We start from the raw sequence: 25,113 nt of genomic DNA, 5'->3' as shown, positions 1-25,113 counted from the left end.
GCCTGAGTTCAAAGCACAACCGTTATGTTTTCCTAATTTTCTTGCATTGTAACTCAATGGCTTTCTCATCCATTCCCTCCTGCTTCCAGACAGGTGATACACTGCTTTAAGGCTCTGACACCATTTGTGTGTGAAGTTAACAACTTCCCTGAATTGGTCACTGTTGTGAATGCTCATCCCTGGCGGTGTTCAAGGCCAGGCTGGACAGAGGCTTGGGTGAGCTGGTTGAGTGTGAGGTGTCCCTGCCCATGGCAGGGGTGTGGAACTGGCTGATCTTAAGGTCCTTTCCAACCCTATTCTGTGATTACTGTGCAGGATGAGGCAGTGGGGCTTGAGAGTACTTCGTTTTTAACGTGTTGCCATCCTGCCTTCACCCGGGTACCATGAGGTGTCCTGTCTGCGGAGACGGCCGTTACCTGACCGGCAACAACCCCCTGTGGAGCGCTGAGGACTCAGTGCTTCAGCGTACCCTGAAGCACAGCCCCGGAGCGATGATACCGCCGGAGGACGAGCCGAGCTGCTTCGCTCGGTCCCTAGGGGCCAACCCACAGCTCCCCTCAGCCCTACTGGGGCCCCCCCATCGAGGGTAGGCCGCGACGGGCAGGTGTGAGGCGGCGGCTAGGCCTGTGTGGTGACTCAGCGGCGGGACGGTTACCGTGAAGCCGGTAGCTGTGTGCGTACGGACCGGGGTCCACCCACACCGACACCGTGAGGCGCCGGCGGTACGACCGACCGCCCGCCCCGCGGAGCCCCTGGGGCGAGGGGCGGGGAACCCCGCAGAGGGGCGGAGCGGGGTGACAGGTGCGCGCGCGCGCGGAGGGGTCCGGCGGCGGCGCGTCCCTCAGCCCCCCCCATCCCTCCCCTCCGCCATGAATATGCAAATGCAGGTATAATTGCCAGCCAATGGCGTGCGCGCTGGTCACATGGTGCTGGTGGAGGCTCAGGGAAGAGAAGTTGGGTCTCGGTGAGCGCAGGCAGCGCCGCGAGCAGCAGCAGTCGGAGCCGCAGCCCCAGCGAGGCGGGCAGGGCGGGCGGGCGGCCGGGGCAGCGAGCCACACAGCCGCTCCCCGCTCCCTCCTCCCCGCGGGGTGCCCGGCGGGCCGGGGGCTCTGCCTGGACCATGCCGATCCTCCTCTTCCTCATAGACACGTCCGCCTCCATGAACCAGCGGGCGTATCTGGGCACCAGCTACCTGGACATCGCCAAGGGCGCTGTGGAGATCTTCATGAAGGTGAGCGCGGGGCCGGGGCGGGGGGAACCGCCGCGGTCTCCCCGTTCGCCCGCTCACGCCGCTTCTCTCCGCTCTCTCTCCGCAGCTGCGGGCCCGGGACCCGGCCAGCCGCGGCGACAGGTACATGCTGGTTACCTTCGACGAGCCGCCCTACTGTATCAAGGTAATAACCCCCCCGCGGCCGCCCCGGCCGTCCCGCGGCCGCCCCTGTGCCGCGGTGGGGCCGCCCTCGGCGCGGTGGCGGCGCGGCGCAGCCCTGTCCGGCCCGGCGGCGGCAGCAGCAGCCTGTGAAGATGGCGGACATTTTGCTTTTGTATGGAGGAGAGAGGCTGAGGGCGCTGCTGAGATGGAGGAGGGGGGGGGAGGAGACGGACGGGAGCGTGATTCACCGCCCCGGCGTGCCGAGGGGGGCGGGCCCCCGCCGGGCCGCGCTCCGCCTCCCGCGCCCCTGCTCGCTCGCCTCCCGTGAGGCGGCGGCTCCGGCTCCGGCGGGGGCCGCGCCTCTCCTCGCCTCAGGCGCGGGTCGCTGCGGGGCACGGCGTGAGGGCAGGAGGCAGCGCCCGCCTCACGGCCGCGGGAGCCGTCCGTTGTGGGACGGAGGCACCCGCGAGTGTTGTCCGCCAGCAGCGGGGTTGGGTGTTGGCGTTCCCCTTCCTCCGTACTCCTGCAGCGCTCCGTAAGCCGCGCCAGTGTTGGCCAAGGTGCTTGTGATTGCGGCTCCGTGCGGGGTTGTGGGGAGGTGGAGGCTGCCTGGCGCATTCCTCGACACCGAAGCAAGTAGGGCCATGCCATTTATCACGTCAGCTGCACCGCGAGGTTACAGCAAGAGGAAGAGAAATGGGGGCTGTGTGTCCCTTGTTACTGTAGCCTTCACTCTGCCGATAGAAACATCTAACTTAAAATGTTTAAATAAAGCATGCCACAGAACACATAGTTGCCATGGGAGCTTTAGAGTCCTTCTGGATTAGGATTTCATTTGCCATGACTAACATAGTTATAATCGTTGGCCTTGGACCCCTAAGTATGAAGGCTGAAGAAGTTCATGTAAGAATGTGTTGCTGGGCATCCCAGAGAATAAGAACAAATCTCGTATAGATCCCCCAGCTAAAACTTCTTGAAGAGAGCTCATAAACCCCTGTGTGCTCACTCACACTGTCTGTTCACATCTTTGATAACTGGGAAACTTCATTCTCGGGAGCTGTGAATCTTGGCTCCTTTCATCATCAGGGTATTAACACAGCTAGCAAGTCCAGCCCGCATTCTGAAGCGATAGTTGAGTCAGTATTTAGTGTTATTGCAGTTGCTTTCCTCAGAAGGTGCAGAAGTAATCCTATTTCTGTGAGTTGAAACCATCCTTCCCTCTGTCCAAAAACACGTCTGCTCAAGAGAGGGTTTTTTAGACGTGATGCACACACCCTTTTCCCCATCCGTGTTTGTGGCTCGAAATAAACTTGCTACGCTCCTGTTAACTGTAGATTTCTTGTATTAAGGGCTTTTTCTCCTAGTTTTGTGTCAGATATTTCCCAAATGTACCTTTCTTGTGTCTGGGGAGGAAATGTTTTCACTGCAGTGGTAGCAAGCATACTGGTGGCTTAATAAAACCATGATTCTTCTGCTGGAGCTCTGTGGTAATGCTACAGGTTATTACCACATATATACTCAGATCTGCTGAGGAAGATCTTTCTGCTTAATGAGCATCTGTGTGCATTCTAATGTAATGAGCATCTGACTCTTCCCAGTTCTAGTAAATAGTAATTGGAAAAAGTGGGACTGTGTGATACCCGTGGTAGTGTTCAGTTGTGTTTGATGTACAGTAAATAGCAGGGGCAGGAGGGAAGAGCATTGTAGTTCTTGTAACTTGCTGATATCTCTTCTTAGAACTGTATTTTCCTAATTTAAGCATGCTGATTTTGTTAAATGGGACCTTAGACAATCTTCTGGTAACTTGTGCAGGACCAGGCTGCAAATCCAATAGATACATATTTATAGGAAGTATGATCACAGCTCCAGTTCAACCGTTACATAAAGGCTTCATGGCATAAATCAGTGTGGTTAGGCTGGCATCTTGTCTCACTCCAGCACAGAAAGCTTCACAGCAATGTGATTCTTCCCCTACTAGAAGATGTGTTCTCAAGACCTTTTGCTGGTGTTTCTGATGGTGTTTTCTAAGAACCACAGTTATGCCAGCAAATTTTGTGGCCTAGGTCTGGTTCTGCATGTCATGCAAAACGTGCTTGTGAAAGAAAACAAGAAATCAGTTTCTTTGCTAATGCTGCTGTAGTTTGGTACTTTTATCTCTTGATTTAGAGAAGGGCAGACCAAACCTGACAAGTGTGTTCTCCAAGTCCGTGCAGTAGGGTCTGGTTTTGGTTAGTGGCTGCTTTATCCTCTTGTTTTCTTTATGATTTACACTAATTAAATTGCATAATCTCACAGATAGCTCTTAAAGTTACCAATGAAGTGATGGAGGGAAATAAGCTTCTTGTGGAGACCACCCAGGAGGTGGAGGTATTATGGGAACTTCAGGTCGGAGTAACTGATACTAGGGTTTGTTCTGGAATTCATTTATCTGTAGCCTTAGAGTACTTGAAATCAACAATGCTGGTTCACTTTTGATGGACATGAATATCTCGAGAAAACATCATTCACATGGTGGTATTGTGCTAAGCAAAAGCATCCTGCTATTGCACAGGTGTTTGCTAAGGTCTGTTAAAGGAAGAGGACGTATTTGGAGCTGTCTTTAGTATCGAGGGTTTGAAGATAGTTAAGAGACCTGTTTTTAATTGACTGCTCATAGTTCTCTATTTGTGCCCCTCTTTAAAACCAGGATTATTCAGTCTCTGCCTTTGCACTGTGGCTCTGCAGGAACTCTGGTGGCACATGTCTAAAGAGGAGACAGGGTGCTGAGCTGGGCACGTGGGGACAAGGAGATTGGGATGGTAGGAATTCAGTTCCACTCCCGTAGCAAATGTCTCTGGAACCTCATTAGCTCTTTTGCTGCTGTTCATTACATAATGCATAGATGGTGATTTGTGACGGTAATTATGCAGCCGTGCACAACTCTGACGTTGCTTCCAAAATACTATCCAGTAAAGAGACAAATACTTAGTATTTTAAAAGCATGTTACGGGATTTATAAACCCATAGTGGTGAAACAATGTGATCTTGTACAGGTAAATGGAAAGATACCTGTAAGATCTATTGAATATTGGGTTAGACTCTCATTTTACGGGCTAGGAAGAAGAAATTGGGTGTTAGTTCATGAAGTAAGAAAGTTCAACCTAATATAGTGTGTTTTCCACCACTGTGAGGTTTTAGATTAAAACCATAATAGGATGCTGTCAAGCGAGTCCATTTCAGAATAGTGGCATGTTATCAGCATTGGAGTGACTTGGGGTATTTGGGCACCCTTGGGAGGCTCATGATACCTCTAGTAAAACTCCTTTGTAACCAGTAGCATGTGGCAGGTGTCTATTACAATTAAACCACAATATAGACTATCGGACACTCTATGTCGTCGTGATGCGGAGGGAACACAGCATAACCAGTATGATTGATAGAAGTGATCCATTTATTCTGCTTAAGCCTGGGGTTTATATAGAGCTAGGCTGTTATTCACACATATTATTGGGAAACTTATGTGGTTTTATTATTTACAGGCACATCCCGTTTTCTAACCTCCTTATTCCTCCCTTCAAGATACTTGTTAACTACAAGGTCAGTTTATCCCCCTGCACAGCTGGTGTTTTTTACCGAGATGGGTTTCTCACTGACTTATACAAAACTGGTCCCTGGCCAAGTTCAGCCATGGGAACGTAAACCCTTGCCTGCCAACCACGCTTCCACAATAGGCATCGAAGGAATTTAGTCTCCCATGTGTATCCACTTCTCTTGAGTGGGAAAAATGGGTTTCAGAACAGTTGTCTGGCACAACATTTGGTGTTCTTGGCCTTGTAGCTGAGATAAATGTGTTATCTGATGTGTCCTTGTTTCAAAGCCTTTTATATTCATGGACTGCTAGGACTTGGAGCTTCCTCCATGCCATGGGTGCTTTGACCTTGGGTGCCTGCCTCATCCTTCTCATCCCCTTGGATTCAGTACCCTACATGGCTGGTACTGAATGCCTGGGGAAGAGGGTGAAAGCAGGCCAAGTGTGTTACCTACAGTTCTGCAGAACACTTCCCAAGCTCCTGCAGCTTGTGGATCAAACACCCTTGTGAAGGGTTGGGATGTCACCCATGGTTTTCTGTGGCTTTTTCTATCTATTAGCCCAAAATCATAGAATCATGGAATGGTTTGGGTTGGAAAGGACCTTAAGAGCATTAAGAGCATCTAGTTCCAACCCGCCTGCCATGGGCAGGGGTGCCTCACACTAGACCCTGTCATCACGTAGCTTTCAGCATTGCCAGGTGCTTTTTTGTTCCTCTGTCAAACGTGTTTCTCCATACCTAAGCATGTTTTCTCATGATGCAGAAAAGAGGGAGTGAGGTTTCAACGACACCTACCTAGATTCCTCTGTAAATGGAGCTCGTACCAAAATCTCTGCCTAAAACGGAGCTTTTCAAAAGGAAAGCAAGGTTTAGCTCTTTGGTTTTTATTACATTCTGAATTCCTGTTAAACCTCACATCCTGCAGTTTGTGGTCTGCTTGTGGATTTGTGCTGCAGATGGCTAGTTCAGGCCCAGCGGTGGTCAGATGTGAAGTTATTGATTAACTGGACTGCTCTGTTCCCTTGTGACTGATATCTGGCTGCTGGCAGTGGGATGGCCTTGCCTCAGTGCTTGAGGAATATTATTTACAGTAGGGTCACAGAAATATGGCTTTTGCTCTGCGTTCTTGTGAGATTCTGTGGTATGACCTTCAGAAATGATCTGGCCATAAGTCAGAGGACAGAGAGCTGAAGTTATGGTTACTCTGCCAAATCTGAAATTACATGTGTGTGTATCTTCCTGTCTCTGCTGTGTGTTACACTGAATTTGGTTCAGTTGTGACTGCACTGTAAAAATAGGCTCACTGAATTTGAGTGCAGAAATATGGACGTAGCTGTCTGAGAAGTACCTTAAAATAGTTAATACAGTGAAATGCTTTACTGTTTGAGAAATGCAAACTGGGACTGATAGATAGGATGCCTTCCAGTTCTGTTGCTGTTCCCTGCTAGTCTGAACATATGTTCAGTGCTAAAGAGCTCTCTTGTGGAAGCAGCCTGTTGTGATGGACTGAGCAACCTTCCTCTGTCCACCTCAAATTCTCATAAGGGGTTGAGCTTGATGACTTCTGATTTTGGGATTGGATTGGGATGGAATAGGAATTTGTAAAGGCTCTTTTAAACATCTCTCAAAGAGTATTCATTACATGTAAATACCTGTTCATTTATGGCATTAAAATAGTGCTTCAGAAGTGGGACTTCGTAAGGTCAGACTCGGGGTCTGACCTGCCACTGACTCTGCAAAGGGGGGTGGCAAATGAATAGGCTGTGCTGCAAAACAGAGATGGAAGATGCATCTGTCTGTTTCTGGAAGGTATTAGATCAGAGCTCCTGACCCTGAGCTGCAGGGAGAAAGAGAAACCCAGCTGTGAAACCTGTTGTGTTCGAGGCAGAGTTCTTCAGGAAAGCTGCCTGAGGTGATGGGTAGTGCATTTGTATGTGTGTGTCTTAACTTCTGGCAAGGAAGAAAACCAGAGGAATACCTGGTAAATGGACTTAAAGCAAATCCACAGAATAATCTTAAATTGGTTAAGCCTTTACAGGAACCCTGAGAGACAAAACCCCATCAGTTTTATGTGTAAAAAAGGTCTGGCTTTTGGCAGTTGTGAGTACTTGGTGGAGTGACCTGTGCTGTGGAAAGGCTGTATGAACAACTGGAAATACAGTTGGGGTTTCACAAGTTGGGACTGAGGTATGCAGGCAGAATTGTATGGTGCAGAATAGATACTGACTACAGGGGCAGGAGGGGAGCTGATACCAGAGCGATACAAAAGGAAAAGAGCCGAGGTCAGTGGGAGAGGCCTATCTTTCTCTCCAGATATGCTGTGAATGATGCCCCAACTTTGTGAACCTGCTAGCCATGCGTTCCTGGAAAGAGGGAAAAAATGCAGACTGTATTACTGAAGACTGGATGAGATGTAGGTAGACTACACTCTGTTGATAACTAATTCAGGAGGCTGTTCTGTATTTCTTAGGAGAGTTAGAGCCATTCCTCCTTTACCACCATACACGTTTTGAGTCAGTCCCAGCAATATTTTTATTTCTAAGCAGTAACATCTTTCATTGGTACCTTCCCTTCAGTCTTACCATACATCTGTCACTGAGCTTGCTTGGGTTTTGTCATGGAATTTGTGTATTTACAGCAGGCTGACTTTCGGCATAAGTGACTGGCAGGTTAAACCCAACAGTTGCTCTTCCTCTGAACACAGTGGAGTTAAGAAAACAGAAGTCACTTAAGTGTTTAAGGAACACTCATGCAAATCCTGGTTGCCTAGTTCTTTCTGAGAATAAAACAAACCCATACCTCATCTGTTTGAGAACCTCTCACCAAACAGTTTTTCTGTGTTCCTTTCTAACTGCCTTATCACTTATGGATGTGTGCAGTGTGGGTATGCATGCAAAAAGATACTTTTTAATTAAGCATCTATTTTGAATTGGCTAGATAAGGCCAACTACAGCTTGGAAGTTCTTGTTGGTTCAAGTGGTAGGTTTGTATTTTATATACTGCGGTGCATGTGCCTTATAATCTAAAAATCTAATTAAAAACCCTTACAGTTGTCAGTCGGCATGCCTGTAGTAGCATGTAATAATGTATTGTAGCTCCTCTTAGCTTATAAAGGTACTAAATGGGTTGCAGTAGAGAGCATCCTTTAAAAAATACATTCCCTTTCTTGAGAGACAAGATACTAGATAGTGTAAAGCATCTTAAATGCTGTGAAACATGTGTAAGCATGAAAGTCTCACTTCTTTCTCCCTGTCTTGAGTGACTGCTTCTTGCTGTCTGCCTCTTACTTGGGAGCTGTGGAGAGCATCCTTCTGCAGGAACTGGTGTGAGAGGAGAAAGCACCGTACTGAGGAGCTTTGTGCTCAGTAATGCACCTTTCCTTCTAAAGAACCCAGACAAACCAGTAATAATCAGAGTGATTCATTCTTCTAAAAGAAATACTTCAGTACATTCTGAAAGTAAAAAAATCAAGTTCATGCACGAAGGTGATGAAGTTTTTTGCAATGGATTAATTTGAAATGGAAGGGCAGTTCAGAAATGAGCTCCTTGACAGATAGGGTGACCTGAATTCTGCTTGGCTGTCGCTTCTGTTGTTTCTGAAGTTAAGTACTGGAAGTTGTGCTGCTGCCTGCTACCTGCCTGCACGGGAAGGGAGATTCTGTGCTTCTGAGTTAGTTCCTAGTGGGAATACTTGAACTGGGTCTGTTGCTGCCGGAATCTGCAAACTAAAAGCTTGTTCTTTCATCTGAAGTGGGTTGCAGCTTCCTACTGTTGATGAGATGCCAGAGGCCTTGAATGGAAACCAACATCTGGTGTTCATAGCTGCTGTAGCCATTTCTCTTTTCATCTTTCTGTTTGGTTCTTGGGTTGATCTTGGACACATTCAAAGATGTAAGCCCTTAAGACTACAGGATAAACTAGACAAAAGTAGATATATTTGCACTAAGAGGCTTAACTCATCCTCAGTGCAAAGGTTGTCTTTATTTTAAAAATAGAAGCTTAAAATGGGGAATCAAACAGTTGAGTTGGAGCTCCCTGGTTGTATTTTTGTGGTGGGATGTTCTGTCAGGAGGAAGGGGCTTTGTGAAGTTGGGGGTTTCTGCGCTTACTCTTCTAAAGTATGGTGCTAAATGCTGGTTGTCTCACAGTGGATCAATGGCAAAGGTAATTAAGGTTGGAGACACTTCTCAGTGTTCATGCTTGCAAATACTCTTCAGCTTGCCAGGAAGAACCGATTTGCAGCAGCAGTGGAAGAATGATGTTCTGAGCTGCTTGTGAACAAGGAAGGACAAAAGTTGGTGTTTTGCTGTTTCAGAGAGCTAAATTGAATGGGAAAAGGTAAATTCTGTACTATGTCACTTGTCTTTTGGTGGGGAGGACAGTGCCCCCAAATCCAAAGGGCCTGTGAGAAAAGCCTGTATTTCTTCAGCTCTTCTTATTCACTTTCTCTATTGAATGCCTGTAGCCCTGATTTTATTTAATAACATAGACTACCAGAAAATCAATGCAAAGAGCAGTTGCTGCTGTTCCAGATTTTAAATGCAGATTGTTATTTAAGTAATTCACTTGTGTAAATTTAGAGTTTTGGTATTTTTTTCTTCCTTCTTAAACTTTAGTGTTACAGTGTACCTCTTAATATATAACTCTTGTGCTTCGACCCCCCCAAAAAGTATCCAGGTAGTAATATAAAGTCTTGCTTTGCGTTTTCCTTGCAAAGTTTAGGTTATTCAGAGAACAGTTGTGTAGTGATCAGTTTCTAATTCAGTTTCAGCTATAAGCAGTATGTTCTAGGGGTAAGGTCTTAGTAAGGTGCCAAGGAAAAAGAACATTCTCGTAGCGAGACTCGGTTATTGAGCAGATGAGAATCTGTGGTTGCCCATAGACTGACAAGTCTGTATTCACTGTGCAGAGTGAATGTGTATTCACTCTGCAGAATTCACTCTGCTTTGTTTGAAAGACAAAGTTTCTTTTAGTGCATTTATAAGTATCTCTGACACTTGAACTACTTATTTTGCCAGGTAAGTAAAGCAGAGCCTTGTTTTCTTCTAAATAGCTTTTCCCTCCCCTTATTTTCTAGCTAAAGAGCCAATCTCACATTTTACCCTGTTTCTGTGATTCTTTGCTTGGGCTCCTGTGCAAGCTTTCCAGGAACAGCAGCGCTAGATGTGTTAAATGTTATTCTAGGCTACAAAATGAATGCTTCAGAATGCCTGAGTTTTGCCCTTTGAAGATGAAGATGGTTGTTGAGCTGTGTGTTCAGAGATGCTTTTAAACTCTTAACAGTCTAAAACAGTACTGAAAAACATACAAATCTTCATAAGGTGGATGTTCTTGAACAACTCATTTGGCTGAAAACAAAGCTCTACAGTGTGGTTAAGCTGGTGTTATTGTATTGCTTCTAAGTGAGAATAATGTGTTAGTATTGGTCTTCATAGCATGTTAATGGAGCCAGGAAGTTATTATTTAATAGAAACAAAAAAGGGGGATGGATTCAGCTGTGCTTTATGGGAAAATCTACATCTGTTGAGCCACAACACTCGGAGCCTGTAACTGCTCCATTGTCCTGGTGTTGTGCTCAATGGTCTGTCTCTTCCTTTTCTCCGCAGCACTGCCTCGGATGGCATTTCAGACATGCATTGAGGGAACTTATGGATAGATGACCCCCTTTAGATTGGTTACCTTCCTGAGATCCAAAGTAAACTTGCAGTATGTGCACAAGTTGTCTGATGTGCTTTTGGAAGGAGGGGAAGGCATCTGATGGTTCCAGAATGAGTGTGGATCATGTCTGCTCTGGGCTGTGTAGAGGTTCACCAACAATTCTTTTCCACTTGATTCCCCAGGCTGTGCCTTGAAGCATCCCCTTGTGCTGATGGCGCACACACTCAGTAACGTTTCAGCTTTTGCCTTTAGTCCTTGTGACTTTTCCAACCACAAGACTAGGAAGGGACCAGCGGGTAAATGCTCCATCCCTGGCAGTGTTCAGGGCTGGGCTGGACAGAGCCTTGGGCAACATGGTTTAGTGTGAGGCATCTCTGCCCATGGCAGGGGGTTGGAACTGGATGATCTTAAGGTCCTTCCCAACCCAAACCATTCTGTGACAGAGCTGGGAGCTGACTGGTATTGGAAACATGTTGGATAGTCTGGAAAAGCAATGGGTGCTTGTTGCTAAATGCACATTTTTGATGGAAACCTCAGGGTTTTGATGGTTGCCCTCTGTACAGTGGCTGTTTTAGATGCACCTTTAATGGTATTTCTGAAATGACTGCCATGCTACTGAACAGAAGCATGCAGCCTCTTGGTTTGCTTACTGTGCTAGAGCTGCAAGTTGGATGATTATATCTGTGTTCCTCTCTAAGTGTGAAACATAGCTTGATCTGGTTCAACTGTGCTTGGGGAGTGTTCCTCAGAAATCAGTGCTTTAGCTGGATGCTGTTCTTTTACTTAAATAAAAATGCTTTTTGCATTAGGGTGATACAAAGATATCTTTGGTATTTATACTTCCCTTCATTCATGTGTAGTCCTTTCATCCTCATGCAGCAGAGTGCAGTGAGCGTAGCTGTCAAAACGTATGAAATACTGTTGACCAAAAAGCTAAGTCTAGATGGATTAAAGTAGGAACAGCAGGTAATAAATAAAAAGGTAGAGTAGGCTTTTTTCTCTTGGCACTGTTTATTATTATCACTTGATTCCAAGCACAGTTTCAGGCTTTGAGTTGTTCATATAGCATCTGTGTTTGGCATGTCTAACAGGAGAAGGTACTGCTTCTCTGAATGCTGGTATTAACATAAGGCCCAGTACTTGTTTTGTAACTGGAGCTCAAGAGCCTCTTTACTGATGTTGTATGGATACTGTGCTTAAAGATGAATATGAATTGTTCTTGCATAAATATCTTGAATTGTCCTTGATGGAAAAGCATTTCTGTATCCTCTTTGTAGCTGAAGTCATCCTGAAAGGACAGTGAGCCCTGTGGTGTAGTTTGACCTTGTGCTTAAGGTGTGTGATGCTTTTTTCTTTTTTTTGACATATCATGGAGAAATACCTTTTTCTATCCAAGATTAAACCTTTTTCTATGTAATAGAAAACTGTCAATAACAGTTGGCACTTACATATTGCACTAGAATGCAGTTCTGATCTTGTTCACATTCACTAATACATGCTTTAGAAAACAATCTGGTTTTATAAATGAATTAGTCTTTTGCTGGTGCACCTGCAGGGGAGCTCAGCTTAGAAATGTGCAATCAAAGGACATGTTCAGGTTATATATAAGGCAGAAGCTCTTCCCTGTGAGGGTGCTGAGGCGCTGGCACAGGGTGCCCAAAGAAGCTGTGGCTGCCCCATCCCTGACAGTGTTGAATGGGGCCCTACCTGTGGCAGGGGATTGGAACTGAATGAGCTTTATGGTCCAAACCAGTCTGTGATTCTGTGTCCTGTGCACCTCAGCTCACTCTACAGACCTTTCTTGGAGCACAAGAACTGATTGCTTTTGGATGAAATGAAAGTGGAAGATGCAGCCCAGACCCTGAGCGATGAGCCTGCAGGACTCTGCTGTAGACAGCTATTCTGAAGTAAACCCCCTGAAATCCAGCTGTGTGGCTGTCATCAGCTCTTAGAAACCACTGACTTTCATGGTGCACTGCTTGCTGGCCTGAAGGTAGCCAGTGCATGACAAATTCTTCCTTGCACTAAAGCTGTTTCCAGTTGTGTAGGGAAAAACACTGTGGGTGAAGTGAGCAGAGATTCTGTGTTTGTTATCAAGATACATAGTCTGTGCCAGGAAAGATTTGTGGTGCCTGAAGTGGATGGAGATGGAGAACATCTAAGCAAAGTGACAGCAGAAATAACTTGATGGGTAGATACAATCAGCTTACTATTCTCAATGCTTTAGCCTTAATGTTAACATGTTGCTCACTAGCTGTAACATAAAGAGAACCAAGTGACACTTTGTAGGCTCTTTACTGACTTCAGTACTCTGTGGGCTTATTGAAGAAGTAGTTTAAACTTGCATATTGACTACCCATTAAAATACTCCTCAGATGAGGACTGAGAAGGTGGGTTTTGTTAGGCTGGTCTCATAGTATCTGCTTGAGTGGCCAGGGCTTGTTCCCGTTGTGCCTGAGTAGGGTCATGTCGAAGTTTTACCCTCAAACTCTAATCCCTGTTTGAATTCAGTGTGAAAAACTCCCAGCTTGCTAACGCAGACATTCTTTGCCTTTACATCCATCTTTGCCCTTGAATCTGACTTTGTTACTGCAAAGGATAAGGGTAGCAGCTGTTGGTGTTTTGAGCCCTCATATCTAAGGCAAGAGGAGACTGGAAGAGTGGGGAATAAAACTAGTAATGTAAATGATTTGCTGCATGCTTGTGTGCCTGACACAGAGAAAGCAATTGCTCACAGCTGGCTTGAGCCCATCAAACCTTCTCTTCTCACAAGCTCTGCATCAGAATAGTTAAGATCTGCTGATGTACCTTCAGCAGCACTAGTCCTCCAAATCCAGGACAGCACAGCTTGGATTCAAGCTGGCTCATTGTGTTCAGCACCACCCTGATGATAAGCTGATTTCAGGCCTGTGTGCCAGTATCATTCTGTGCTGGAGGTATCCTAATCTGCTGTCTAAGAGGTGGGTGTTGTGATGTTGTTCTGTGCCAAGAACAAAAAAGAATTGATCTTATGAGTTTCTTTACTCGAGCCTGTTTGATATTGTGCAGTGACAGGATTGGAACATTGCATAAAAGTAACTAGAGAGCATAGGTACTGAAATGAGAGAAGTGTTATTCTGCAGCCAAGGTACAGACAGAACCTGAGAGCTTTGTTGCCTCAAAAATGGCATTTATAAGCGTTTCGAGGGGAATTAGTGTCTGCATATGTCTTAGGACTGTTCTTCTGCCCCATTTGCACAGCACAAACGCTTGTGAGGGTGAAATTAGTAGGTGATACAGGTGGTTTGATGTTGGATTATTTTAAGAGTTTGAAATGTTAAATAAAAATGTTACATGTCCGTACCTTCTGCTGTATGCTTATTGTTACTAAATCTCTGAACATCAGATAAAGAATGTGGGGTAGTGTGGACATTGCAGTGATGATGTCTCCCTTTTTCCCCCTGGGCTAAATCTTGTAGTAGGAAAACTGGGGTGACCAAGATGGTCTGTGTGTTTGCTCCTATTCTGGAGCTCCTGAAGTCAGGGCTGGGAAGCTCTGGGTTACATAGAAGGGTGTTCCCTGCTGCAGAACCCACTGAGCAATGCTGGGGCTATGTTCAGGACATTACAAAGAGGTGAAGATACTTTGGCATTTGAGAAGCAGTGTTATAGGAGGTCCAAAAGAGTAATGGAGCTCCTGAGGGAACTCACACAGACATGGACAGGTTTGGGTTATGTACAGTTACCAGGGAGCAGAAGGGTAACATAAAGATGAGCCATTCTGCTGGTTTGGAAGGCAGACTTCTCTGCTGGTTTCACTGTCTTCCCACAGCAGTGGGAATTTCCACAGCAGGAGCAGTTTGAGATTACTACAGCTGGATTTTCTGACCTTATGCTTTCCAAATGGATGTCGCTGACAACCTGGGATGCCACAGGCGTGTTATCCTGAGCTCCTCTTGGGTTTTCCAAGATGGGTGCATTTAGTAATAGCTGGAATTACTGATTCTTTAAACAGGTTGTAATACCTGAGATCCAATTCCTTCTAGAGCAACATTACCAGAACTTGAAGAATCTGTATGTTTAAATACTGAGTACTTGCTGCAACCCAGGCTGTTGGGATTGGCATGCCTGCTTGCAAATTGTCTTTTGGATCAGATCTGAATGCAATCCAGTGAACAATAAACTACAGTTCTGTCTTTTGGCATGGCCTGGAGAAGCACTAAAAACGAAGACTTGCAGCCTCAAAGGAGCCAGCTCCCTGGTGAAATCAGGAGAGACGGCTTCAGATCTAGAATCGTTGTGCTCTGATGCCCAACTTCAGGGTTTTCCCTCAGTAAGGTGACCAAACCATGCTAAGAAATAGCTGGAAAAAAGCCCATGCTGCCCCAAAATGTTGTATTGTTTAAGAAAGCCAACAAACCAACAACCAACCACTAAAACCCCTACACTAAAGTCACTAAATATGACAGTTAAACCACTGTAGTTAAGAATACAACATACATGGCTTGCACGCGTTCAAAACTTGGGAATGCTTTGCTTGTACTTTGAACCTGCTCTCTTGTGCATGATAAAGGTAGTGGGGGGTTGGTTTTCTTTGGTTTTCCCCACTAAAGCCTCTTACAAGACTTTCTTTCCTGCCTCTTGCATCTGAAATCATCCAGTTCCTACCCCTTACCATGGGCAGGGACACCTCACACCAGACCATGCCATCCAAGGCTCTGTCCAGCCTGGCCTTGAACACTGCCAGGGATGGGGCATTTACCACTACTCTGGGCACCCTGTGCCACTGCCTCAGCACCCTCACAGTAAAGAACTTCTTCCTTAGATCTAACCTGAACTTCCTCTGTTTCAGTTTGAACCCATCACCCCTTGTCCTATCACTACAGTCCCTGATGAAGGCCCCTCTCCAGCATCCTTGTAGCCCCCTTCAGACACTGGAAGCTGCTCTGAGGTCTCCACGCAGCCTCTCTTCCCCAGGCTGAACAGCCCCAGCTTACTTAGCCTGTGTTATAAGTACATTTTTCTTTCTCCCCAGTATGATTTACTTGCAGAGGCAGCAGCCAGTAGCTGAAAGGGGGGATGCTGCTTCCAGACCTCGGGGCTTCATGGGACGGTGTCCAAAGCGTGTCAGTGCAGGAGGCTAAATGACACTGCATTTTTGCCTCTTCCTGGCATAAACAAGCAGGGTGAGATTGTTGCTTATAGTACTGGGTTTGGGGTTTTTTTTCCCCAGCCATGTTTGACAGTCTTTTGGTGTGTCTGTACAGGCTGAGATGATTTGTTCATCTACATTATCAAAGGGGAAACAAGTAACATCATGGCATGGGGAAGTCTGCTGGTATTGCTGTTAGTAAATGCTGGGCATAAGAGTGACTACGTAGGAATGTAGTTTTGAAGATGATGAGAAATCACTCTCAGTATAGGTTCATAACCAACTAAAATAATGAGTTCTCCATAATTACTGACCTATGGAGGATATGTAGTGTTGTAGAAAATGTGTTTCATCCTCTAAGGTTGGGGGGTTTTGGTTGGTGGGGAGTTGTTTTGGCCATTAGTGTTTCTGCTGCCAAATGGAAGCAGTGCTACATAAAAGCAGTGTTGTTTTTTTTCCCTCTCTAAGCAGCATTAGTGTCAGTATTTTGAATTTAGGAAGGATTATTATTTAATCACTTCAAAGTGCTTTCTTGAACTCATTATGCATATGCTCAGCGTTATGGATTTGACTTTTTATTTTGCCCTAAGAATGATCCTACTGTACCTATGGAGAGGCGAATATACAGAGTTCTTTGGGGCCTGAGTTTCTCTCCCTGAAATACATGTTTAATTGTATACATTGGCTTGAGTCTTTCTGGAGAAGACATTTTGCTGCAATAGACCTTGACCCTGGTTGTGGTGGCTTTGATTCAAGAAGCTGGTTCTGAGAATAGGGTTGAGAATTGTACAAATCCTGGCTTGGTTTGGGTTGGAGGGGACCTCAAAGCTCCTCCAGTTCCAACCCTGCCACGGGCAGGGACCCCTTCCACTGGAGCAGCTTGCTCCAAGCCCCTGTGTCCAACCTGGCCTTGAGCACTGCCAGGGATGGGGCAGCCACAGCTTCTCTGGGCACCCTGTGCCAGCGCCTCAGCACCCTCACAGGGAAGAGCTTCTGCCTAAGAGCTCAGCTCAGTCTCCCCTCGGGCAGGTTCAAGCCATTCCCCTTGGCCTGTCCCTACAGGCCCTTGTCCCAAGCCCCTCTCCAGGTTTCTTGTAGCCCCTTTAAGTATTGAAGACTGTTACAAGGTCTCTTAGTACATTAACTAATCAGACTTTTATTTAAAACTGGGTATGGAATTAGCAAATCCTGCATTTGCTGCCCTTATTCTTCTGATGAGGAGTTCTTCAGTGTTACTCTGTTTAAAATGTACAGTTCTCCTCAGCTTTAAAGATCCTGGGAGAGGCTGCAAGATGAAACCCAGTGTTTGTAGCAGGCAGAGCAGTGAGGATCAGCTGCTCGTGGTGCCCTCAGCTCAGTTCTGCATGGGGCAGTGGCAGCATGCTTTGCAGGCAGTTGGCTGCACTGCAGCCAGATCAGGCACAGCAGGAGCTGGAAGCTGAGCAAACGTTTTCAGATGGGAAAACAGCAGCATCTCCAAATCTCAGTGAAGACCAGTCCTGTTTATTTTACCAAGAAATACTCTGAAATTCATTAGAGCTCAAACCGAGAGTTGTAGGCTGGGAATAGTGCTTCCTTTGTAAATGTTTTGTTCCCCCCTGTGCTTTGGTACCAAAGTAACTCAAACAGCAGTCTTTGCTGGCAAGCACTTTGAACTGCAGCCTGGCCATTCCCAAGAACCTGGACTCCTCAGATGGGTGTTCTTATCAGGCTTCCAGAAGGAAGCAGTTCCACCTACAGCTCAGGGTTCATAGAATTCATACAGAAACCTCTTTGTCATTGATCACTTGTATTGTTTTAAGGCAGCCTTTTTTAGGCTCACACATCGTCATTTTGTTGGGCTTTGGTGTGTTTTTACTCTGAGAAAGATCATTAACGAAGTCACTTTTACTCCAGAACCATGACCCTGTGTTTGTACTTTTCTTTGGGCTGAGCATGTGTGAGGAGCTACTGTGGCTCAGCTGATGAGATGCTGTAGTTTGTTAGGCTGTGGTTGGGAGTGGGTTGTTGATGGTGTGTTACTGAGAATGACCTGACTGATCGTGGTCACACTGTTCATGTGAGCTGCAAGTGTGGTTTGATGATAAAGCTGGGCCAGTCCTGTTGAAAGTCTGTTCTTTGCCCCATTGCAGAGCTTGCTTTCTGTCTCCCTGGTGCTAATCTGAAGCCTCAAGAACTGGTTCAGGTTGCTAAACATGACCAAAACCTATTTTTGTTGTATGCCCTTATGATAAGCCCTCATTCTGAAAGAAACTTCCCCTAGCTTAGGCCTGAGAGCTCAGCAGAGCTATTGATCATCTTCTGTCCTTCCTTCCTGCTGCATTCTTGTTTTCCTTTAGGGCTATCCTCTGACCATCTCCACAGCCCCACATGTACTAAAGGTTAGCAGTGGGATATAGCTGTGGAAAGGGCAGGAAAATCCCATCCTTTTAGGTTCTTGCACAGTGTGGTGATTGCTGCTGAGCTCCCTGCACTGGGGAGCAGAGAAGCTACTTCACGTGGAGGCTGTGTTGCTTGGAGGTTGTCCCAGCAAAAGTCAGGCTGTCTGAAATGAATCTCTCCATGTCTGGGTAACTAGGATTCCTTGTGGAGCACAGGAATGTTTCTGGTGCCAAGGAGAGCCAGCCTGAGTGAATAACTGCTGTGGAGAGTACAGTGTGATAGCAAGGCTGGTAACTGTGTGAATAGCTGGGATTTTCAAGCTTTGCTTGTTCTAGTTGAGGCACCTTAAATCCTTTACCAGTCTCTGTGAGCTTGTGTTTCCTAAAGTAGTTACCTCACTGCAGCATTCCACTTCTTAAGGGCATGTCAATCACAAGTGATGCTGATGTGTCAGCCATCCTTAATGTGGGATCCAGAGTGCTGGTGGGACTGAGCCATCCTCATCACTGTTCCTCTGAATGGGCTGCAGGCGCTGTCAGCAATAACTTCACTTCCTTCAAGAACTCCAAAGTGTCAATCCTGAGACACAGTGATTTGGTTCTGTGTTATATAGGGTGTTCGTAACTACCCCACAGTGTTTTGTGTGTTGGGATATAAGGACAGGAGAGTGTAGTTAGAGGAATGGCAGTCCAAAAACATCCAGGAAGGAGAAAGGCAGGGGGTTGTAATGCAGAAGTGACAGAGGGGGCTTCATTTCTATTAATTCTACCACCTCTACATCAGTTTCCATGGTAAGAGATGGATATTTGTAAGTTGTTTCAAATGTATGTGTTCTGAGTCTCAGGTTGTAGACTTAACTGTGCGTTTCACCTCCAGTTGTGCACATGTGTGTAGCATGTTAATGATGCAGTGTGTCTATTAATCAGGAATGTAATTAATTTTTGGTGGGAAGGGGGATAAATGACAACTTGCACTTGATTACAGTTTGTTGCTAGAATAACTAAGAAGCTTTTTTGTTCCATGTAATAGGCTGGATGGAAGGAAAACCACGCCACGTTTATGAATGAACTGAAGAATCTTCAGGCTTCAGGACTAACAACCCTTGGTCAGGCACTCAGGTCATCGTTTGACTTGTTAAATCTCAATAGATTAGTGTCTGGAATAGACAACTATGGACAGGTAACAAATCTGTTTGTATTTCTCTGTGGGTTTTGAAGTCATAGTGGGGGAGAGATTTCGGTGGTTCAGGTTTGGGTTTGCTTTTCACTTTTTCTTTCAAATGTTGGATAGGTGGATGTTAAAACTGGAGCTCTGAACTGTTTTTTTTCTCTCCTGAACATACCCTGGAACACACTAGAGGGGAGATTTAGATTGCATATTGGGAAGAAGCTCTTCCTTGTGAGGGGGCTGAGGCGCTGGCACAGGGTGCCCAGAGAAGCTGTGGCTGCCCCATCCCTGGCAGTGCTCAAGGCCAGGCTGGACACAGGGGCTTGGAGCAAGCTGCTCCAGTGGAAGGGATCCCTGCCTGTGGCAGGGGTTGGAGCTGGAAGAGCTTTGAAGTCCCTTCCAGCACAAACCAGTCTCTCTATGGTACTAGTACCTTTTTCCTTACTGAACTGCAAAGAAAGTAGTAGTATAAATGACCCTGACCATTGATGCAGTTGCTGTATGGGAGTATAGACAGTTGATGGTAGCGAATCTGCTTTGCAGTTTTGCGTTATCTGTAGTTCATGTCCTGACTTCCCCTCTCTCATTTGAAGGGTCCAGTTTAAAGTCCTCTGGTTTTTGCCTCTGATGTCATGGAATTGAGTTCTCTGTACTATTAATTTATGTACCACTTTTGTGCCCTAGAGGGGTTTGAGCCTGTAACTGGAGGAAAAAGACTAGTAGCTAAACATATCGTTATGGGGAGTGTGTGTGAGTGCCCAGAGTAGCACATCCTGCCTGGTTCTGTATGGCTCCACACCTCCTGAAAGAAAATTACAGGACTGTTTTGAGACATTGCTCATCTACTGTTTATTTTATACAGACAAAAATACAAGCCTATAAGTGAGCGTTAAGGTTACTCTCAGCATTCCTTTGCTTCTGTCTCCAGGGAAGGAATCCATTCTTTTTGGAGCCATCTATTTTGATTACCATCACGGATGGAAACAAGCTGACAAATACAGCTGGAGTTCAAGAGGAGGTAAACTTGTATTAAATTCTTTCGAGTTAGGATCTTGCAAGTTGGTGCTATGCTGAGATGAATATTAATTGTTTTTTCCTTCCAATGGTACTTCTGCTTCATCAGCCTGTTTTATAGAGAACAGAAGCTAGCTATGCTCTAATTGCCCAACCCCATAATTCATAGCCCTATGGGTTTCCAGACCATTAACTTCAGATAAATGAGTTGATAGGAGAGAAATGGGGTCCTTTACAGGGTAATGAATGAATTTGGATATTATATTTTTAGATGGTTTGTCAAATACTTAAAAATATTCTCCAATCTTTCTTTTCCCAGCTTCATCTTCCATTGAACTCTCCTTTGCCTGGAAGTGAACTAACCAAAGAACCATTCCGTTGGGATCAAAGGCTGTTTGCTCTGGTGCTGCGTTTGCCAGGAGCTGCATCTGCTGAACCAGAGCAGCTTGGGAGTGTGCCTACTGATGAATCTGCTATCACACAGATGTGTGAAGTTACAGGAGGTAACTAGATGTTACTTTGGGTTACATTTAGCATCTGCCTTAAAACATTTCTTCAGTTAGAGCTGGACTTCGCCTCTTGCTGTTCTCTCCATCTGAACTATTTGCTATGTGGTGCTTTTTGAGCTTGGTTTCCAGTAGCACACGAGAACTTTAAAGCAATATTTCAGATCTAGAAATGAGAACATTTTCTTAATGCACCGGTAAGAGTCATTGGAAAACGTTAGATTGTCCTTCCAGAGGTTGGCTTTGCTCAGTCATGAGATTGCTGAATTCAGTGGGACAGGTATTACCGAGATGTTCATTCTGCTGCAGGGCTCATTTAATCTTAAGAGAGTGAATTCTGGAGCCTGTTCCTTGAGGTGTTGATCAGATTTTACTTTAAGTGGTGTTTAATCTGTGGGAGAGGAAAGTTCGGGTGTGTATAGGAGTTGGTATGGTTTAGGCAGACAAAAGCAGATTACATAGACTGTAGTGTGTGTGTGTATGTGTGTGTGTGTATGTGTGTGTGAAATCAGATGTTCTCAAGGGTCTTTATAAGCTTGGCCTTGAGCCAGCCTGATTTAGACTTAATGGCCTTTTTTTGAGTAGTGAGTAAAAACTCAGTAAAAGTTGGTGGTTCTTCTCCCTCTTGGTTGTATTGCATTTGAAAAGTGTATTTTGCCTTTTTCCATTACCTTATACAGTTTGTTGCTGCTGTTATAGATAAAACTGACTTACGTCAGAAACCATCTTCCTTAATCCAGATGACTCAAAAGTGGCTTTCATGTTTTGCATGTGTCATTTTTCTCTTGCATAGGTCGTTCTTACTGTGTTCGGACACAGAGAATGTTGAATCAATGTTTAGAATCTCTAGTTCAAAAAGTCCAAAGTGGAGTCGTTATTAACTTTGAGAAATCAGGACCAGATCCAGCTCCTATTGGAGAAGGTACAGTAACTCATTTTGCTTCCCTTAATGTTCAAGAGGGGGTTTGTATGCATGTAAATATCCCTCTTTTCCCTGTCCTTCCTACTAGCTTTTCCCTGTAGCGTGCAGGATGCATCAGATGCCTACTACATTTGATAAAAGCCCTTAAGCTCTAAAGCTTATATGCTTGAGTGATGGTGCTCTGGTATCTCTTTAAATACCCCGAATCATAATGGATGTGCTGTTTGTAGCTTCTGAGTAGTTTTATGTTCGTGTTTAGTCTTGTCTTTGTTACCTTTTCACAATTGTTAGCTTGATGCTGAATAAGTTAAATGGTATCATAAGTTTGCATATCTTTGTATGGATGATGTGCCTGCTTGCCAGCTCTCCTGTTGCTGTCATCTTAACCTCTATTTTTGGCCACTGAGGAAAGCGAATGCTTGGAGGAAGTAGTAAAGTTTGAATTAGCGTTGTCAAAACTTGGGTTTAAAGTAATGAAATCCAGGACTGGTGTATTTAGACACTTGAACATCTCTAAAGTAATCTCAATGCTTAATTTTCTGTACATTGTCATTCTGCTGGTTGATCACTGCACACAGTAAGTTTGTTGAATGTTCTGAGCTGCAAGTGAAAAGCTGCATGCAAATCCCAAGGCATTATTTTGCTAGCTCTAAGGGAAGTGCAGGGAAGACAAAAATGCCCTCTGAACGTGGAGTGATTTTTTCACATCTGCAGAAATTCGTGGCTGAAAACAAGGAGAGAGCTGACCAATTCATATTTAGGAAATGAAGATGTTCTGGAATGTCAGAAACATAATAGCTTTTAGGTTCCCCTGAGCATCCAAGCATAGCCAGCTTGATTCCTGCTGTCATTTTTGAATCACCTTTTTTCTTGCTGTGTATATTTCTTTTCTCCTTTTGCTTATTTAAATGTCATTTTACTGGAAGGCTTTCCTAGAATGGTGGGCAGGATAGCACCTCAGCAAATTCCTCTGTCTCTGTTGGCCCAAATGTTCTCTTATATGGCAAAATGACTGATGAAACCTCTTGTTTTGGTCACATTTAAATGGTGATGTGGTGTTGGCATGAATGTATAAATACCAAGACTTCCCATCCTCATGCAAATTGAAAGTCCTAAACTAGATAGAAATAGAATGGGATTTACCCAAGCTATAAAAGTCATTGTGTGTATAATGATGAGAAACCAAACTGATGTGTAACTGAAAGGTGGTTTCCATAGTACTACTGGCCAGCTAGCTAAAGCAATAAAACTCAGTAATGTAGAATCTTAAAAAGAAGATGATTCTTTAAATGGGTGATCTCTGCTGTGCTGTTTGCTTTGAAAACTAATGGTCAGGTTCTGTACTGCTACAAAACTCTTGTCTTCAGTGTGCAGGGGGAAGCACTGCAGAGCACACTGGGGTAGCCAGTTGGATTTAAATGGTCTGTGAATCGTCACTGCTTAAAACTGAGACAAAAGCCAGTCCTGCAGGATGCATCCAGCTTCTCCATGAAACTTTTCTTCACTTTCAGTTCCCACTAATGGCAGCATCAGCCAGGGAGTTCTGTATCCCATGTGGAAAGACTGTACATGTGAAGGAATAGTCATTGCAGGTGCAGCAGGACTAAAACCAACAGGCTTGCTGCTTATCAGATCAGTATCAACCTCCTAAGCTTAAGCAAAAGCCTTTTCCGTACTGTGCCAGTGTGCTATGCTGCACTCATTGTCTAATGACTGTGCCACGGGAGCAGAAGGGTAGATACGTGCAAGTGTGACCTTTATTCCTCAGATGATGCTGTTCTACATTTTGATCCTTAAGGTTTTCTCAACCATTACATAAAGATCTGTAATGAAACATCGTGTTGGTTGCTGATACTGAGAGACAAATGCATGTGGCTTTTTATTTTCCTTTCTGTTGTTATTTTGCTTTCTTTAAATTGTAGATGGACTTGTTGATTCATCCAGGCCCATCAATTCATTTGCTTCTCAACCGTGGCATAGTTGTCATAAACTCATTTACGTCCGGCCTAACCCCAAAACGGGGGTTCCTGTGGGGCACTGGCCAATCCCAGAATCTTTTTGGCCTGATCAGAATTCACCAACACTGGTAAGTAAAATACGAACTGAAAGAAGGATTCTCCACCTAATGAAACGGGCTGGAAACTGAATACTACAGGAGTTTACTTTCTCTTCTTACATATTTATTAATACCATCTGTCTTTGCTTTACCAAGGTGGTTAAAATGGTTCTGAACACAGAATGGCATAATCTAACATAGCTACTGTACGCTGTGATGGTTTTTGCATCTGGAAGGTTTACTTCCATGTATATATATGATTAGTTCATTTGGTAAATGTTTTTTTAAAAGGTGATGAAATTTTAACTGTAAAATACTTCACGTACCACAAATCATAGGGAGCCTATCACATTCTAATGAAAGCTTTATAAATTGCATTTAGATGGAAAAAGGAGTATTTATTTTTGATAGCTCATTAGCTATGTCTTCTGTCAGTTTTACTTCTTGTATAGACACTTCACTAGCAGGAAGAAATAAAACTGAAACAGAAGAGTGAACTCCCTCAGAAAGTGAGGAGGAAACAGCACTCGTTTCTCCTTTGCTCAGTGAAATGATCATGCATTTGACATGCCTTATTTGCCCTTCTAAACATCTCCTGTTAGGCATGTCCTGTTTCTGTACTCTGCAAGTACTCAAGGAACTGTTTGTCCATCTTCTCCCCTGATTCAAGAGGAACATAAAAATCAGACTTGCAGGGAATCCCTTGAGATATCATTTGTGAAGTGAGTGCAGTTTCACATCCGTGATTCTGTGAACATCAAGCTGGGAAGCAGAGCTGAAGTCTTCTTTAAGCCACCTATCTGTGTTGGAATGGGTTGATACACAGGCTTTAAAACGTGAACTTAAAGAGTTGACTATTAACCATGTTTTTCTCTTGGTGGGAACAGTGTGTGTATCAGTGTGTGGCTTCGTTTATATTTAGGGAATCCATATTGTATTGTGAGTGCTTTCATCTTTTTCTCTATTAAAGGAGATTGTGGAAAGTGTTTAAGCCTATAGGATGGTAAAATATCTGCCTGTGAGTCTTTGTAAGAGAACTGATTTGATTGCAGTAAATACCATACAGTTGATGTGCTTTTTCCCCTTCCTTTCAGCCTCCACGCACAGCTCACCCCGTTGTGAGGTTCTCCTGTGTTGATTGTGAGCCAATGGTAATAGATAAGCTTCCTTTTGACAAGTATGAGCTTGAGCCTTCACCCCTAACACAGTACATCTTGGAACGAAAGTCTCCTCATACCTGCTGGCAGGTATTTGCCCTTTATTTGATTTGAGAAATGTAATGGGTATCCTGGGGTACTCTTGTCTTTGGGGAATTGGGGTCTGCTTACACACTGCA

At 44.8% G+C, this 25,113-nt stretch overlaps 1 protein-coding gene across 6 annotated transcripts in view; it reads left to right on the top strand.

Annotated features, from left to right (window-relative positions):
- The first annotated feature begins 922 nt into the window (after window positions 1-922).
- The window catches only part of LOC133212148 (integrator complex subunit 6-like), a 40,636-nt gene continuing 16,445 nt past the window's right edge, over window positions 923-25,113 (top strand). For 3 of the 6 annotated variants that reach the window (XR_009725409.1, XR_009725408.1, XM_061353207.1), the window contains exons 1-8: window positions 934-1,231; window positions 1,317-1,394; window positions 19,142-19,291; window positions 20,208-20,297; window positions 20,613-20,796; window positions 21,593-21,721; window positions 23,644-23,807; window positions 24,872-25,024. Coding sequence is in view for 4 of the 6 variants with exons in the window: in XM_061353207.1 (XP_061209191.1) it covers window positions 1,121-1,231; window positions 1,317-1,394; window positions 19,142-19,291; window positions 20,208-20,297; window positions 20,613-20,796; window positions 21,593-21,721; window positions 23,644-23,807; window positions 24,872-25,024 (1,059 nt within the window). In the remaining 2 variants the exon portion in view is untranslated. Of the gene's footprint in view, window positions 1,232-1,316; window positions 1,395-19,141; window positions 19,292-20,207; window positions 20,298-20,612; window positions 20,797-21,592; window positions 21,722-23,643; window positions 23,808-24,871; window positions 25,025-25,113 lie in introns of all 6 variants that reach the window. The other 3 variants (XM_061353211.1, XM_061353209.1, XM_061353208.1) reach the window with 2 other exon arrangements.

The sequence above is a fragment of the Neopsephotus bourkii genome, unplaced genomic scaffold (genome assembly GCF_033783945.1).
Source record: "Neopsephotus bourkii isolate Nb327-2 ecotype Australia unplaced genomic scaffold, CSIRO-AGI_Nbou_v1 NB_668, whole genome shotgun sequence".
NCBI lineage: Eukaryota > Metazoa > Chordata > Aves > Psittaciformes > Psittacidae > Neopsephotus > Neopsephotus bourkii.
Note: the sequence above shows the minus strand (reverse complement) of the source record. Positions and strands in the feature narration are given on the sequence as shown.